The sequence below is a fragment of the Periophthalmus magnuspinnatus genome, chromosome 1 (assembly GCF_009829125.3).
Source record: "Periophthalmus magnuspinnatus isolate fPerMag1 chromosome 1, fPerMag1.2.pri, whole genome shotgun sequence".
Taxonomy (NCBI): domain Eukaryota; kingdom Metazoa; phylum Chordata; class Actinopteri; order Gobiiformes; family Gobiidae; genus Periophthalmus; species Periophthalmus magnuspinnatus.
Genome location: NC_047126.1, coordinates 29,772,886 through 29,788,655, shown reverse-complemented (window position 1 = coordinate 29,788,655; position 15,770 = coordinate 29,772,886). Strand labels below are relative to the sequence as shown.

The 15,770-nt window shown below is 39.6% G+C and overlaps 1 protein-coding gene across 6 annotated transcripts in view; it reads left to right on the top strand.

Moving 5' to 3' along the window:
• The window catches only part of lrba (LPS responsive beige-like anchor protein), a 258,545-nt gene that overhangs the window by 158,108 nt on the left and 84,667 nt on the right, over positions 1-15,770 (top strand). For all 6 annotated transcript variants that reach the window (XM_033972966.2, XM_055221266.1, XM_055221265.1 and 3 more), the window contains 4 exons: positions 8,979-9,096; positions 9,175-9,277; positions 11,495-11,610; positions 12,362-12,474. In XM_033972966.2, coding sequence (XP_033828857.1) covers positions 8,979-9,096; positions 9,175-9,277; positions 11,495-11,610; positions 12,362-12,474 — 450 coding nt within the window. The remainder of the gene's footprint in view (positions 1-8,978; positions 9,097-9,174; positions 9,278-11,494; positions 11,611-12,361; positions 12,475-15,770) is intronic.

Below are 15,770 nucleotides of genomic sequence, written 5' to 3'. Positions count from 1 at the left end.
GCCCCAGCCCTTTTCAATGGGGACGTCTTAGGGGAACTCTGGCCGGCTAACGCTAGTCTCCCAGCTTTATAACCTCACAGTTGCGGCTTGCTGGGCTTGTTTATTTTGCTGTAGGTCACAATTGCCGTTTCCCACTTGTGTTTATTTTTGTCAACGGTGTAGTTTGTTTGAATTCTCTCAAGGCAAATATACTTTTACGTGTGACCACTGATTACCAGTTGAATCAGTAACAAGGTGGCAGAACAATTGGAGCTATCAATCAAATGGACACAATTTGGACTTTTTGCTGACTGAAATAAGCAATATGCAAACTCTTGGTAATATGCATAATATGCTAGCAATGAATTTATTAAAGTATAAATACAACAACTATTTAAAACCATGTACTTTTTAATCAACGGAATGACTTTATTGGGAAACCGAAATTTGCAGTTTCTATGGACATTAGCCAAATATGTAAATGAAAGTGATTTTTTTAAGTAATGGCATGACCAGTTACTTTTCATGTATAAATAAATATACTTTTGTTTCCATCTGGGTTATATTATATTGCACCTAGTTCTTAAAGATGCATAAAACCAAACTTGCCCCACACGTGAAACAATTGCTCTTGCTTCTTTCTATTAGAAGATGTGTACATTATTTTGCCTAGATTGTTCCACAGTATGGCATTAAACATTCACATCTGGGGAGATGTGTGCCCATTCACAGTAAGAATACATGTTTTTCTATGTATTTGTGAGCAATAAAAACACGTGTAATTGAGTAAATGCAAACCACTATACCGCACAACATTCTGTATCAATATCTCCACGGCGTCCATCCTTCCCATTGACCACAAGCTTCACTTTAGCATAACCACTGGAGTGTAAAAGTCAAGTCACATGATCTCCAGTCCAATTAGCGAGCCTTTGTCTTCTTCCATATCCCACTTGTCTGCCTATTCTTTGTATATATCACTTTCCTACTCTCATCTATCGCAGTTCCATGCTAATACTTCTAGTACCTCTCATGCACTCTTACCTATTTCTTGGCTATCACTCAATCTCTAAAAGCAAAATCTATCTTAATTGGCTCCAGGGGGCTTGGGCAGGCTTTGTGTCAGCTGTGATGAGGCCCCTGATTGGTGCACGGGGCGCGGGCAGCCAGCAGAGCCTTGTTAGAGTGTCGGGGGCTCTTTGCTTGCTCGTTAGTCCGATGAACTCATTTAATGATGGGGGTGACATGGCCTTGTTTACCAGCGTGGAACATGGAAAAGGGGGGAGGTGTGCAAAAGGAAAGAGTGCTTGTATATGAAAAGATAAGCAGTGTTTTTATAGATGTGGTGTGCGAGGGTATCAGATGGATCTTAAATGTCAGATTGTGTTTGTCTATTGCGTTTGCAGCAGCAGAGCTATGCAGTCACGGTTCACTGGTTCTATGGGTACAGACACGGGATTGTTTTTGTGGGCAATCAACTGAGAACCAGCTCTGGAGCAGCACTGCTAGGCCGGGCTACACTGTATTGTTAGACATAGACAGACATAGCATTAAATGTCCTGTACAAATAGACTTGAATTGAATTGAATCACAAAAACTATAAAGATATTGTTAAGATCATAAATTAAGGATGCATTGAAACTTGAAAAATGACTGGATCCTGTATCTGTAATGGTTGAAAATTCGGATTATTGGACTTCGTTGGTCCAGAATGTCTCTAACATAATTAGGCTTGTCACGATAGCATGTTTGGAAGCCTGATATATTGCTACAGAGATGTACTGCGATAAATGATAATACTGAAACTACTTTATGCCACTGATACAATAACAATATAACAGGCAGGATAATCCAAGTAAACCATTTTAAGTAGACAGTCTGATTAAAAACCCTGAGCTACAACAGATAAGTAACAGAATGTGCTATTATGTGACAATATATTAGGCACAGAAGTCACTTTTAATAGTCACTTTTTACTTTTAATATTTACAGTGCAAATGTAGCTGTAAAACAACAAAAATATCCCAAATATACATTTTTACAAATAAACTGTACACATGAGCTTCAAAATATTGTTCCAGCTTTCATGTACTGAACGATAAGTCGATATAGTGATTATCATGACAGGCCTAAACGTAACATAAATATTTGGATTATATCTTTAAAAAACTGCTTGCTTTCAAAGTGAAGATATATCTATTTTGAATCAGGCTGATACTTAAAGCTACAGTATCAGCATATCATTGAGCAAATAGTCATATGTTGTAATGTTGTGGCTTGAGCTGGGTCAGGGTCAGGCCTGTTTGAGATCTACCTAGATTCAAATGCAATGAGCTTCTATCTAGAATTAACCAGTATTTTAGCTATTTTATAATATCTTTGTCTGGCCGGTCTTCTCTACATTCTGTTCTTCTGGATTCAGACCATAGAACGTGACAAACCCAACATGGGAAGGTCCAACCACAGCTGCTAATTGGTAGCATGTGTTTCTCAAATGTGGAAGACCTCCCCTGTCGAGAATTCTAGTATCATTCAGAACAGAATATATAGCTAGTTTTACCTGACATAAGTACGTTTAGTGCTTCGATTGTTGATACAGCCAAAACCTGAGTTTTTTCTCAGTTTTTTGTTATTTTTGACTCCTTTTTACGTGTTAGCAGCCATATTTGTTTTTGACGCAAACCATGCATGCATCTGCGTGGTTAATCTACCTCGTCAATCACACCTTCTGAAATCAGGTAGACATGATATGGCTCCAGATCCACTTATCTTTGTAAAGTTTTGTCAAAGCGTGAGGTTCTGGCTGCCCAGGTAAGTTCTTGCAAAGTAAAAACAAGAAGCATATACCATTAGACATTGGACAACTTCGATCATTTGGACGATTAATGTTGAGTGATGTTTGTGTGGCACTTTTGCTTTGTGATCCAAATATACACACAAGCACATACACAAACTTTACAACGTCATTACACTCCGTCATATTTGTAGCTGTTGTGGTACAAACAAGACAGCCTTTGTGCAACGAAACCAATCCAAAACTCTACACGCTGATAAGTCCACAGCGTTTTTAATATGAATCCTATCAAGTCCTCCCCATCGCGCTTGTCCCCGGCCTCTGTTTTGATGTTGATGGATCACCACTCTTCCTCCCGCTCATTAATTTCATCACCTTATCTCCCACACCACTTCATTTGACCAAAAGGTAATAATAATTCCCTCATCCATTATCCTTTAACTGAGGCAGCCACGCGGAAATACTTAATAACAGGCAACAAATTGAACTTCAATCACCTCATTTTCTCTCAAGGATGCACAGCGCATTAAACCCAATGGCCAAATATGCATATCTTATACCTCGCACACATGGGCAAATTCATTATAGCCAGACAACGCTGTGAAGTTGCAATCTGACTATTTTTTTTCCACAAAGAGGGATTTGACTTTTTTTGGTAATTGGCAATGGCTTCCGTCCTCTTCAACTCGAGGGTCTTATCAGGAGCAGAACACACCCCCACTCTGGCTGGCCCACTGCGCAGCCAGTTGAGAGCCTCATCTATCTTGGAGCAGCGCTGATGGCACCACTGTTGCTCCCAAACTCTGGGTTCACTTCTGCTTTGTCTCCCGCGCCTTTGCCTTTTCTTACGATGAAAGCTGAGGAACGCTTACAAAATTATGCTTAAGATCTCCGAATTAGACTACTTTTTTTTGTCATTTTACATAAAAAGAGTTCATATTTTTGTTTTTCCTAATATGACACAGTAAAAAGCGGTTTCACATTATGCGTCATAGCTTTAAATCACCACACGTGTTTGCCCATGTACCCAAAAGTAACAGTGTATGCAGTTTCCGTGAGATTCAAGCTGTTGACTCTTCGCTGTTTGGTAGAAGAGAACAACACTGTATAAAATGTTTTTATAAGGGACTACAATGGTGGACTGCTGAAATATCTCACTTGCTTGTTGATCATTGATGCGGGAACTTTAAGGTCACATGATTGTGTAAGGCTTAAAACTGGCGGCACCAGAACTGAAATGGGGGGAGGGGGGAGGGGGGGGGAGCTTTTGGCTGTTTTACTATTCAAAATATGGAATATATTTCAATCACATTCGAAATTGGGTACATTGGCGTCACACATGCAATTTAATAATCTGGTGACAAACATTTATACTTATACTTTTAAATGGACGTATGTACTTATTTGTTTTGTTTGTTTTTTGTTTGTATTGTTCTTTATTTGAATAGGGCAGCCATGAAAAAGAGAGTGTGAGTGCTCTCATTGGGATCTCCCTGTAGAAATGAAGATAAAAAAAAAGCTTCATCTGTTTAATTGGTTGGCCTGATTGTTTTTCACAGTAACACTGACTTCAAGAACAAGCTATAGTTAATAACTGTATTGATTTGTAAGGATGTTCAAGTGTCAAATAATCTAAAATGTAAAGTCTGCTAAATGTGGATACTTTATAAATTGTTGGCCAAATTCAACAAGGAGATATGCCTCATTCAAAACGAGACTTGTATTATTGAAATGGTACTGTTGCGTTCTGGTGTAAGGAAACACAGCATATTTCTTCTGGTTTGTTTATTTTTTTAACACAAGGGCTACTGTAGGCCGTAACCCACGTCAAAACAAGAACAAAACAAAAACAAAACAACAGCAGTCTCAACTCACTAGAGCCAGTCTCCAAAACAGACCAGAAAATGTGGCTGTATGTGTCAACTTGTCGCCATAGCAACCAAGTGTCACATACAGCCACATTAACAACACATAAACAGCTACAAGAACAACAAAAGGTGTAAACTCCGAGCTAAACACAAAATATCAGATCATTACAGTATTGTGAACCAGTATGATCCGTAAAGTGAGGGACAATTTGCAATTTGAGATTCAAACTGTTGACTTCAATGTCTCTGGGCAGTTGCTTAATCTACTAAGCATTGACTTCCTTCATAATAACACGGACTTCATGAACAAAAGAAGGCTTCATAACCACATTGCAATTGACTCTTGTGTTGCCATAGAGTTGCCATGGTGAAAAGTCATTCTGCTTTGTGTTGTTGAAATACTAGCATACCTAAAATACTCCTGTTGATTTGGGTTGCCAAAAGTATCGAAAATAAGATGGTAATCATTACTAAAACTAGTATTGAAAATTGATACTCAGTTAAACAAATATCGATACTAAAAAAAACATGAATGTGACCAAATTTGATCTTTTGGACAGTTTTAGCGACGAAAATGACCTTTTTATTGTCTTTTTTTTTTCATCATTGTATCAAAATCTGTATGGAGCATCAAGCCTTTTCCTTAGCATCGAAATCAAGTTTAAAATGTTAGCATCATGACAACTATAATATTGATATTTGGAAGCACAAAATCCAGATGGAAAGGAGCCAGCATCTTGGGGACTGCATGGTGACAGATTTTGCGTGTGTGCAGTTCCGTAGCCGTAGCCACAGTCACCGGCCCTGCTTCATGTGTCCCTCTTCATTCCCCTCTCTTTTGGGCGTCTGACAGAGACAAACGACAGTGCTTCAGAAATGAGCAGCAGCCCGGCAGCCCCACAAACAGGTTGAGAGAAGAGGAGGGAGAGATACTGAAGCGAGAGACCGGGAGAGAGCAGGGCAATCAAGGACCGAGCCTTTGTTTTCTGCAGGCTTGTTTCTTCTCACGTGGCACTCTGAAATTGATCTCGGGATTCGCCAGATCTGTATCCATGGAAATAGCTCCAGCTGAAATGAAATATCAATAAAAATGTTTATCGTCGTAGTTGTGTTGAAGCAAGGGCTCTTGGGTCATTTGATTGTTTCTTTGTAAAATGCTCATTTGGATTCATAGTACAGAATGGAATTTTACTATGAATACACATGCTGGAGTTAGGCCAGGGTAGTCAAAATACTGAATATAAGATTATAATCGATTGTTAAACTAATACCAACTAGAAAGTCCTTTGAGTAAGTTCAAATACTACAAAAAAAAACAACTCACACATTTTGAGCTTTTCTGAACAGTTTTAATGTTTTTTTGAGCCTTTTCAGAGCAAATAATGCTTTGATAAGGCTCAAAATGACGTTAAAATATATGAAAATTTAATTCTACTATTAAAATGTATTATCTTCATTGTGGCATCTTAATCGGTATTGTTGACATGTTCAAAAAGGAATAGGAAGAAGCTATTTAATCCTACTCCCAACTAATTTTTATATATGTATGCTTGAACGCAGTCTGCCTCTGTTAAAGAATTTATGCTCTTCAAGACAATAAAAACACAATGACATCTCCATGGAGACAGGCAGGTCGAAGACTCCCCCCCAGAAAAGCTACACAGTGCACCATTATTGTTACTATGCCAATTTCTATACTGGATACTTCTTTTGGACAGTTTCATATTTGTTCAACTTTCTCAAGAATCTGTGCTTAAAATCCAACAACCTTTAGTTTATTTTTGAAGTGCTTTTGTTGAAACTACCTCTTTGAATCTTGACTGATCTCCCCGACCCTCCTCATCTGTCAGACACAGCGCTGGTGCGACCATTACTCCAACTCGGACATTAACTTCTGCACCATTGTAATTTGTCCAGAACAGGTCAGTCTCGTTTCTGCTCCAATAGTTTGTCACCATTCTTGTCAGGTGTACCGCTTTTTCATCTGCAAGGGAAAGGCCGGCGCCAAGGGGGACAATGATCCCAGGGAACATGGAGTGCTATTTACAACCATGTCTGGAGATTCATAAGGTGCGGGAAATATATGACTATGTCCGAACTGTCTGAGCTACTGTCATCTTTGTGAGCAATCAACAACCTTAAGTTCATCGCTTCAGTCCCTTTGACACCCATCATGAGAGCTCTGAGGGTGCTCCTGGGGATGAGATGAGTCAACCGTGCCTGTTTGGAGGTGAAAGGTTAGACTCCAGAGATGGTTGTAAACACAGAAATGTCATTTTTGACCAGGATGTTAAAAGAAAGTGTTGACACTTTTGATTAACTGTTGACATTTTGGATAGTTTACCAAAAGCATTTTCATATTGGCATTAGGACAAAGAGACCATGTGTTGCTTCTTGACAGAACTTGACATGTTAATGGAAACGTGGGATTTAAACTTGTACTTCCATATGTCTCATTTTGTGTCTTATTTTGTACTTTACTTTCAGCCCATGTGAATTGAATCCATTCACAATCCATGTTTAGATTTTACTGAATCAAATAAACAGCCAATTAGGCATGTGTCACTTAATGCACATAACATTAATTACTGTTTATGGCTTCATTTCATCAAGGTGACCTTAAAAGCTTATTAGGATGGATCTCTCTTCTAAATCTGAGTGTGTAACATTATGTCCTTAACAAACATTCCTCCAATCTTTCATAAACTAAACTATTTGCCTGCATGGCTCACTTTTTTCAGTTACTTACTATTCTGTAAAGCTCCTATATTACACAAAATTGATTTATGCGAGCCTTAAGCCATGTTATAAAGTTACATCATCAAAAACATACCTGGTTTGTGTTTTGTTTCATTCAGGCATGTTTGAGTAATCCCTCATTATTAGTCTGTCTGCATCTCCAAAGCTCAGGATGCTCTGCTCCACACTGTGATGTCATGAAGTTGTAGTCTTCAAAGTTAAGAGCTACCTTTTACCTTTTGTTCAGTTGAGATTGGCAATTTCAGGTCTGAAATGATCCAAATGTTCCTAGTGAAGGAGTATGGAGTTTAAAAAGACAGTGGAGCACTTCCTGTATCACCACATGACATCACAAGGTGGAACAGCATGTTTTCCATTTGAGAGAAGAACTCATTATATACAGAATATACAAACTCTGGGTATGTTTTTGATGAGGAAACATTATAACATAGATCAGAAAAGACTGTATTATAAGTCCTTTCACACTAAATAGTTCAGATATGGACTCCATAAATGACTCACTCTCTGATCATTCCTCGTGATAAAAAATCCCCTGCTCTGCTCCATGTTGGTGCCAGGGTTGTCCATAGCTTGACAGTAACCGCTCCAGTCATCTCCAGTCCCCTGTTAAGGCGGAGAGGAGGAGGACACCGGCCCCAGCCAGTTTCTCCCAGCCTCTAATCCACAGTTAATTGAACTCCAGAGACTTTGAAGTCAGTCTGTGATGCAGGCAGCCCCTATTCCTCCGAGACCCTGTGGTAGGAGGCTGTCCCCGGCTAAGGGCCTCAGCTGCTCTGCCCGCTGTCCCCTGCCTTTAATGAGCGAGCGGGGCCTATCTCTCTCTGGCTCGGAATTTGAATATTTTTGATTAATAACACAGCGTCTGAACTGTGCTGCGACAAGCTAAAACGTCCCCTTACCGCCATTAGACATCCCAGTACGCCCACTGTCAGCAAACGCATTCGGATCTAAAAGCGAAGGGCGAAACAAAAGCTAGTTAACAAAGCAGTGCTAAGTAGGTTAGCGGCATATCTAAATGGAGGATTAGTAGGAATAAGAATGGTTGGGGCAGGGCTAAGCATCTGAATATGTCCTCCACAGTGACAGCCGTCAGAACGTGTTACTATGACGGCGACCGCGAGCTCCGTGGGGACCCCCTTAGCCCAGCTCATCTCTGCACTTTTAATAATATAATCTGACCTTGGTAAAAATACATATTCAGCCTAATTTGATGTTAAAATCTGTTGTTAACCCTATCTTTGTTATGTCAAAAGATTCCAGGGTGGCCTTCTAGTCTTTATGTTTTATGAGCTGTAATACGAATCATCTTTTAGTGAACTAAATGCAGCCCTGCCTCAATACGGCTGAATAGGAGCCATTCTCCCGCTAAAGGAATCGCTTTTTCATTGGAGCAGATCAATATAAGACATTAATCGTGCTGCTCGGGGTGTCCTGCCATCGCTAATGAAAAATGAACCCAAGCTAGCATCATTCCTGCACATACTAGCCTTTTTTTTTTGCTTGTGCTGTGTTTTTTTTAATTTCATTGCAGTAGATGCTTTATTATAATTATTCGTTTCTGTTCATTTGTGTTTCAGATTTTAGCGTACACTGAAGGCCTCCATGGAAAGTGGCTGTTCACTGAGATCCGTGCGGTCTTCTCCAGACGCTACCTGCTGCAGAATACAGCTCTGGAAATCTTCATGGCCAACAGGAGTAAGATATTATTTATGTTGTTTTACCGGGTGATAAAACTGTGTGCCTCTAAATAACCTCCGTTGTTTTTGTGCACAGCGGCTGTCATGTTCAACTTCCCCGATGCGGCCACTGTTAAGAAGGTGGTCAACAGTCTTCCTCGAGTTGGCGTGGGAACCAACTTTGGCCTTCCACAAACCAGGTTAGATATGTCACGTGACGCAAGTAAAAGATACAAGTCACTAAAATAATTATAACAGTTCATAAAAATGCACTTGGACAATTGCTTTTTAAACATTTTCTGTTGCATTTTCCTTCAAAGATGAGAAATAATCCACAATGTATCGAGAAACTACTCTAAAACCAAGCCTGACTGGACTGTATAATCTATTAATTTGACCATTGGTTTGCCTGATCACCCTGGCTCATGCACAATGGAATGACAGTGCGAGCAAAACATTATTAAAGATTAACATTTAAAATCAGTCATGTTTTACTTTGTCAAATTGGTGTTCAGTTTGCAAAGTGCTGACAAATCTTTACTTCGAGAAACTTATAAGACATTTCTATGACTTCCTTTTTGTATCGCCCTTGTTTTCTCTTGAGCTTGTTTAATTGGTTTCACCTAAACATGGCCCAGTTCAGCTGTTTTCTATCTGTGCAACATAAAACAGCATGTAGGGTGCTTTATTTTGCTGTGCTTCACCGCCACACTAACACACATGTCCATATCGATATCAAATTTATATTAAATAATAAAACAACCCGAGTTTACTTAAGTTTGCAAGACTTTACATGATTTTAGAGTCTTAAACAATATGTAAATATGAGAGGAGAATCCATAAAATTTCAAATCTTATGAACCTCCGAGCGCAAAGACCAAGCAGTTGCGCTGAGAAGAGATTGCACACTTTATAATACAAGCTGTGGTACTAAAGCTAGCACTCAATAATCTCATTTTTTTCCTGATTAGCACAATGCAACTTTCTGAGAACCTAAACTGTTCAGAGCATTTTTAGTTTAGATTTTAGTCAGAACTGTGCCATTATTATTATTTGTTAAACATTATGCTGTGTTGCTCTTGCCTTATTGACTGTCGCTGTAGTGGTGAAGTTTTCTGGTTTTGATATGACACAGCAGCTCACTGACACCACGCACACGAGGGGCTCTGAGAACTGCTCACGACCATCCAACTCAAGTCACACCTCCTGAGGTCAGGGAAAAGCAAATCAGGGCCTAAAACGGGCCAATTATCCTGTAGCATGTAGCGGGCTTTAGCCGTACCAGTTGGATTTGTGCTGTTTGAGTGAAGGTGTGTACAGGGGAGCGTGTGTCTGCTCATACCCAGCGAGGGGGTCCAGCAGAATGTATGTGTTTGTAGCAGGCTCATTAATCAGCCCAGCCTCAGGTCAGGGATACCTTGGCTCTGTGACCCGCGGACAGCTGTACAGGCCAGTCTTGTGCTTACTCTGGCTCACACTGCCAACACAGCACAATTTATCAGAAAGCTCCAGAAATACTCACCCAACAGCATCCAACCCAAGAAAAAGCGTATACAAAGCAAATATATACAGCTGCGGTTTACTAATACTTTGGTTTGTGATTCTTTTTTTTCTTCTTCCAGGTACAATAATATTCCAATATAATAAAATATACAATAAAGTCAACCCTATTTTAGTTAATCCAGAAATGAGTTGATTTACTTGTACTTGCATTAATGGATTTTATAGAGTAATACTGATTGTGTCGTGTTGTGCTCCCGGGCAAGACACATTTACCACCATTATATTGTACTTCCCATTCAAAATAATATATTTTATAACTGCCAATTGTGACAGAAAGGGCATCTGGAAAATGTGGAAGGTCATTGCAATGTCATAACTTTTATCTTGGGTGGTATTTTGAGAAGGCAAAACGAGTAACATTTTTATTCATATAATATTTTAAAAGAAGCAGATTGACAATTTAGTTTGGCTTGAGTCCCAGTTGAATTAGTACTAAACCAGTAAGCATGTTGCCATAGCACCCTCATATTTGAAGGACTGTGCTTTCACCTTTAGAAGTCCTAATGACCATAATCCAACTCCTTGACAGTGATTAATTCCATCATTTTCCTTTGTTTTAATTAGATGTGGGGTCATTTGTTTCTGTCCAAGTTCATACATCACTCCACAGACCATAATATGCGTGCGCTCGTGCCCCCCGACAAACCTCACCCCAATTTATTGCATATTTGTCTTGTTAATTAGCATGACTGTGAATTCAATAGGTTCTCCATTGAAGGGCATTTGTATCGGAGAAGTCTAATAACGCCCGGGGTGAGTTGTGCCGGTGTGATTGCAGACCTTGTGTTTTTGTCTGGGCACACGGGGCAAAAAGAAAACGTTGGTTATAACAAGCGTTGACCTTGTCTCTACAGACGCATTTCTCTGGCCACACCAAAGCAGCTTTTCAAGGCATCCAACATGACCCAGCGCTGGCAGCGGCGGGAGATCTCCAACTTTGAGTACCTCATCTTTCTCAATACTATGTCTGGTTAGTATATTGAAGTACTATTGCCATTTTAGGGTTTAAGCAAAGCATTGTGAGATAGATTCCTGGTATCCACAGTTTTACTAATGTCTCTCCACAGTCACTTTTCACAGTTAAATCTGTCTTGTTCACTGAAGGGTCTATGGGATGAAAAAATTCTTTAATGGTCCCATGTTACACAAAATAAACTCTTGTGAGCTTTAAGCCATGTTAGGATATTGTAACCTCAAAAACACACCTAGAGTTGTGTTCTGTTTCATTCACACGTGTTAGAGTAACCCTTTATTATTTGTCTACATCCAGGGCTAAAATGATCCAAATGATTCTTGTGAAGGTGTATGGAGTTTAAAAACACAGTGGAGCGTGACATCATAAGGTGGAACAGAGTGTTTTCTATTTTCTCTGAATGAAAAAAAATACAACTCCAGGTCTGTTTGTGATGAGGAAAAGACGAGAAAAATTGTATAAAAAAATGCATTTTGGAATAATTTAAAACACTATTTTTTATCTCTCATTTTTTTATTATTTCACTGACCATTTGAATATTTTATTGTTCTGAAGATTTGATGGAACAGTGCAATTTATGTGGTTTACAAAGACGAAGCTTACACTGTTGTCGCCATTTTATTACCTGACAATGAGAGTAAATAAATTTAATCTTAATATTATGTTTTCAATGAGAACAAGTCTTCAAAAAGCTGCTTCTACCCATGAACACAACATCATCATCTTTTTCTTTTTTGCTCTCTTCCAGGCCGCAGCTACAACGACCTAAATCAGTACCCTGTCTTCCCTTGGGTCATCACCAACTATGAATCCGAAGAACTGGACCTCACTTTGCCCAGTAACTTCAGAGATCTGTCCAAGGTTAGACCGCATATTTCCTCCCTACTTTGTTTCCAAGAGTGTGACATGAGCGTGTTGTAGTTGGCCACGTAATTGCCATTGATCTTAGCTAAGTGACGGAATGACTACTGGCTGATGGCTATCTTGTACATGTTCTGGTTTTTCTCAGCTCAAGTCGATCCAATTTCCTCATATGGTTTAGCAATCTTTTTATTCGTAATACAGTTTCCATAATTTATTTCTTTCAAATTTGACCTTCTGCGGCTCTCCAGGAAGTGAAGTACTACTCCCTATTAGCTCCAAGCAACGGATGGTGTTTTATACAATGCCCTAAGATGCACCCATTCAGGCCAAAGCACTAAAACAACTTAACAAACTCCCTTTACAAAGAAATAGGTATTATTATTACTCATGTTGTTTAGCACACGTAGATAAAGGAGGGTGGGATTCCGCAGTAGTGAAGCGTGTAGGTGGGAGGATAGGGGATTAGGTTTGGGGTGAGATGATAAAGCGACTGTCAAGCCGTAGGAACCAAAATGGTAGGAATAAATCAGGAAGTGAAAAAAATTAAATTGATGAGTAAGTGTTAATGGACAGAGGTACGTTTCAGAGCTGAATGCGGGAACATTAACCACTAGGAGACAGCCGGGACAGTTAAAGAATCGTACTAAGCAACACTTGTAACTGCTATAGTGCAATGGCTTTTAATCATATACACCTTAGCTTCTAAAGACAGAATTATAGTTTTTAAGATTTACATGTACGCATAAGTGTTTACCATCTGCTTGTCTCCATGGAAACAAGCAGATGACACAACCAGACCGTTTTACAGGTCAGATCTCTGGAGAGGTGACCACACTCTTATTAGGAATTCCTGTTTTGCAAAGCATTTCTGAGCAATAAGAACACATATAATTGAATAAATGCGATGCGATGAAACATTCCAGACTAAGCAATAACATCTCCATAGAGACTAACAAGTGGCGTGCCCTTCACCACATAAGTTTAAAATGTGAACATAATAGCAACAAAAATATATATTAAAATGAGTTTGGAATTTAAAAACAATATAATATCAACACATCACCATAACCTTTGTTCTTCCCCACGTCACAACTGCCACTGTATTTTGCGTTTGCTATTGTTATTGGCCTCCCAGCGTGACCAGCATTGCACATTTATTATCTAAACCTCTATATGCCTTACTGCCTTTTTACGTATAGTTATATAAATATGAAATCCACTCCTTCTACTTTCATTTTCTTCTCTTTGTTCCTTGCCCTATCTATCTCTCTATCTGACTACATACATGCCTTCAAATGGTAGCCTTGTATTCAGTGCCACCCAAGGGACCGAGTCAAAACAGGAAGAGCAGAGACCCAGCGGAGAGGAGGAGGAGGAGGAGGGCGAGGAGGGCGTCTCTATATTACATGTGTTTTATTCATGTTGTTGACACATGTGTGATATCAGTGGAGAGGCACTCGACCATGGCAGGCTGCAGCGTCTGGAAAAGGGCAGTTCTGTTCAGCCTCCCGCCCTCTCCGCTCTGCCCTCCAAACAACCCCCTCCCCCCGCTATCCTGCACTGCGCACTTTCAAAACAATACAACACAATCTATTCTGCGTGGAAATTGATCTAATCAAATTACGCTATTGCTTATCATTAGTGATTTGAAACTGGTAGTGGACGATGTTTACCGAATTTTATTAAGCAATTTGCGGCGTTACGTTAATATTGATAAGATCGTATTTTTATTGTAAATGTGGTAAAATGTGCCGTCGTTAAAATGCCTTAGTTGAGGTTGAAGTGTTAGCTAAAGCAAGTAGACTTTTTGCTGGTTTTCTTAGATACAGTACTGTCTATATTCTAATTTTGCATAGTAATATCAATATTTTTATGTAAATTTCATACTTGTGTTTGCAAACGTAACACAAGTTCTGGTTCCATGTGATGCTTTCAATTATTGTACTGAAATAGCGAATAGTGAATTTTGCTGCTTGTCTCAAATGTTGAAGCTGTAAAAGGTGCACTCTGGGCAAAATAATGATCATAAAACATAACAATACTGGGAAAAAAAATCACAATTGGATATTTAGTTCAACCCTAGTCTACTTTGAAATAGCGTAAGACCCTTGTACATTTACATCGCCTATAGTACATTACTTTGGCTTCTCATTACACTCCATATTTGTCCACCCCATCTCCGTGTACTTCCCTAACCCCTCTGTGATGTCATGTTGCCGCTCGTCTCAAATATAGAATCAGGTCATGTGAGCAGACTGCAGTGACATTGAGAGGCGCGCTAACAGAACCACCGAGAGTCATGTGTGTATGTGCGTGTCACACTGTCATCGTCCCCCCCCCCCCCCCCCCCCCCCCCCGGCTCCACAGGCCACACAGAATTTATGTTCCCCTCCGCCGCAGCCACTCTGACCCCAGGGAGCGTCTTATCATAAACTCTAACCCCAACCTGACATCAAACGCGACCCTCGAGATAACATTGTAGTCACGATAAGAGCACACTAGCCCTGGCTGCAAGTGGTCGTCCTCAACACAAATAAGAAAAAATAAATATATAGAGAGAGATATCTCTATTAAGGCCATACAGGTCCTATATTATACATCATACAGACCCCATTTTGAACTGCTTTTGCATACCACAGCATTAAGAGTTCACTAGTTTATATATGGAAAAAGTCATTTAGGTATGATTTCTGAATGTACTAATTGACAATGCCTCACCCTCCGCTGAAACACAGAGAAGTGACGCAGTTTAAATGAGGCTAAAGACAATAGCAGCTAACTACAAAGTTAAGATGCATTACAGTTGCATTTCTTTTTCTGCATCTGCATGGGCCAGATTTTCCGCATTGACGATGCAAGACAATGTGTAACTATGCAGGCGGGACGCACAGAAATGAGTGGGACTCCCTAGTAGTAGAGTAACCTCCATTTTCAACTGTCTGCAGCTGCCTGACCAATCCAGACTATAAATAGTTTTCTAAGTTTTCTCTGTTTCAATCTGTTTCAGTGTAGGTGTGGGGAAATATATTATGAACTTTAGTGTTTTATGTGGCCCTTAGTGCTTGGGATCCAGAATACACACTCCTAAACCTTACAAAGATGTGACTCTGCTCAATAGTGAATCTCCCAAAGGGCTTGATTGACAGGTGGATTAGCTGAACAGGGGCACACATGGTTCATGCATATCAAAACAAATATGGCTGCTTATGAGAAAAAATGAAAGAAAAAATTTCACCTAGAACAAAATACATTGAGAATTTCTGGAGAATCAACGAGAGAAGAACTAAACTGTT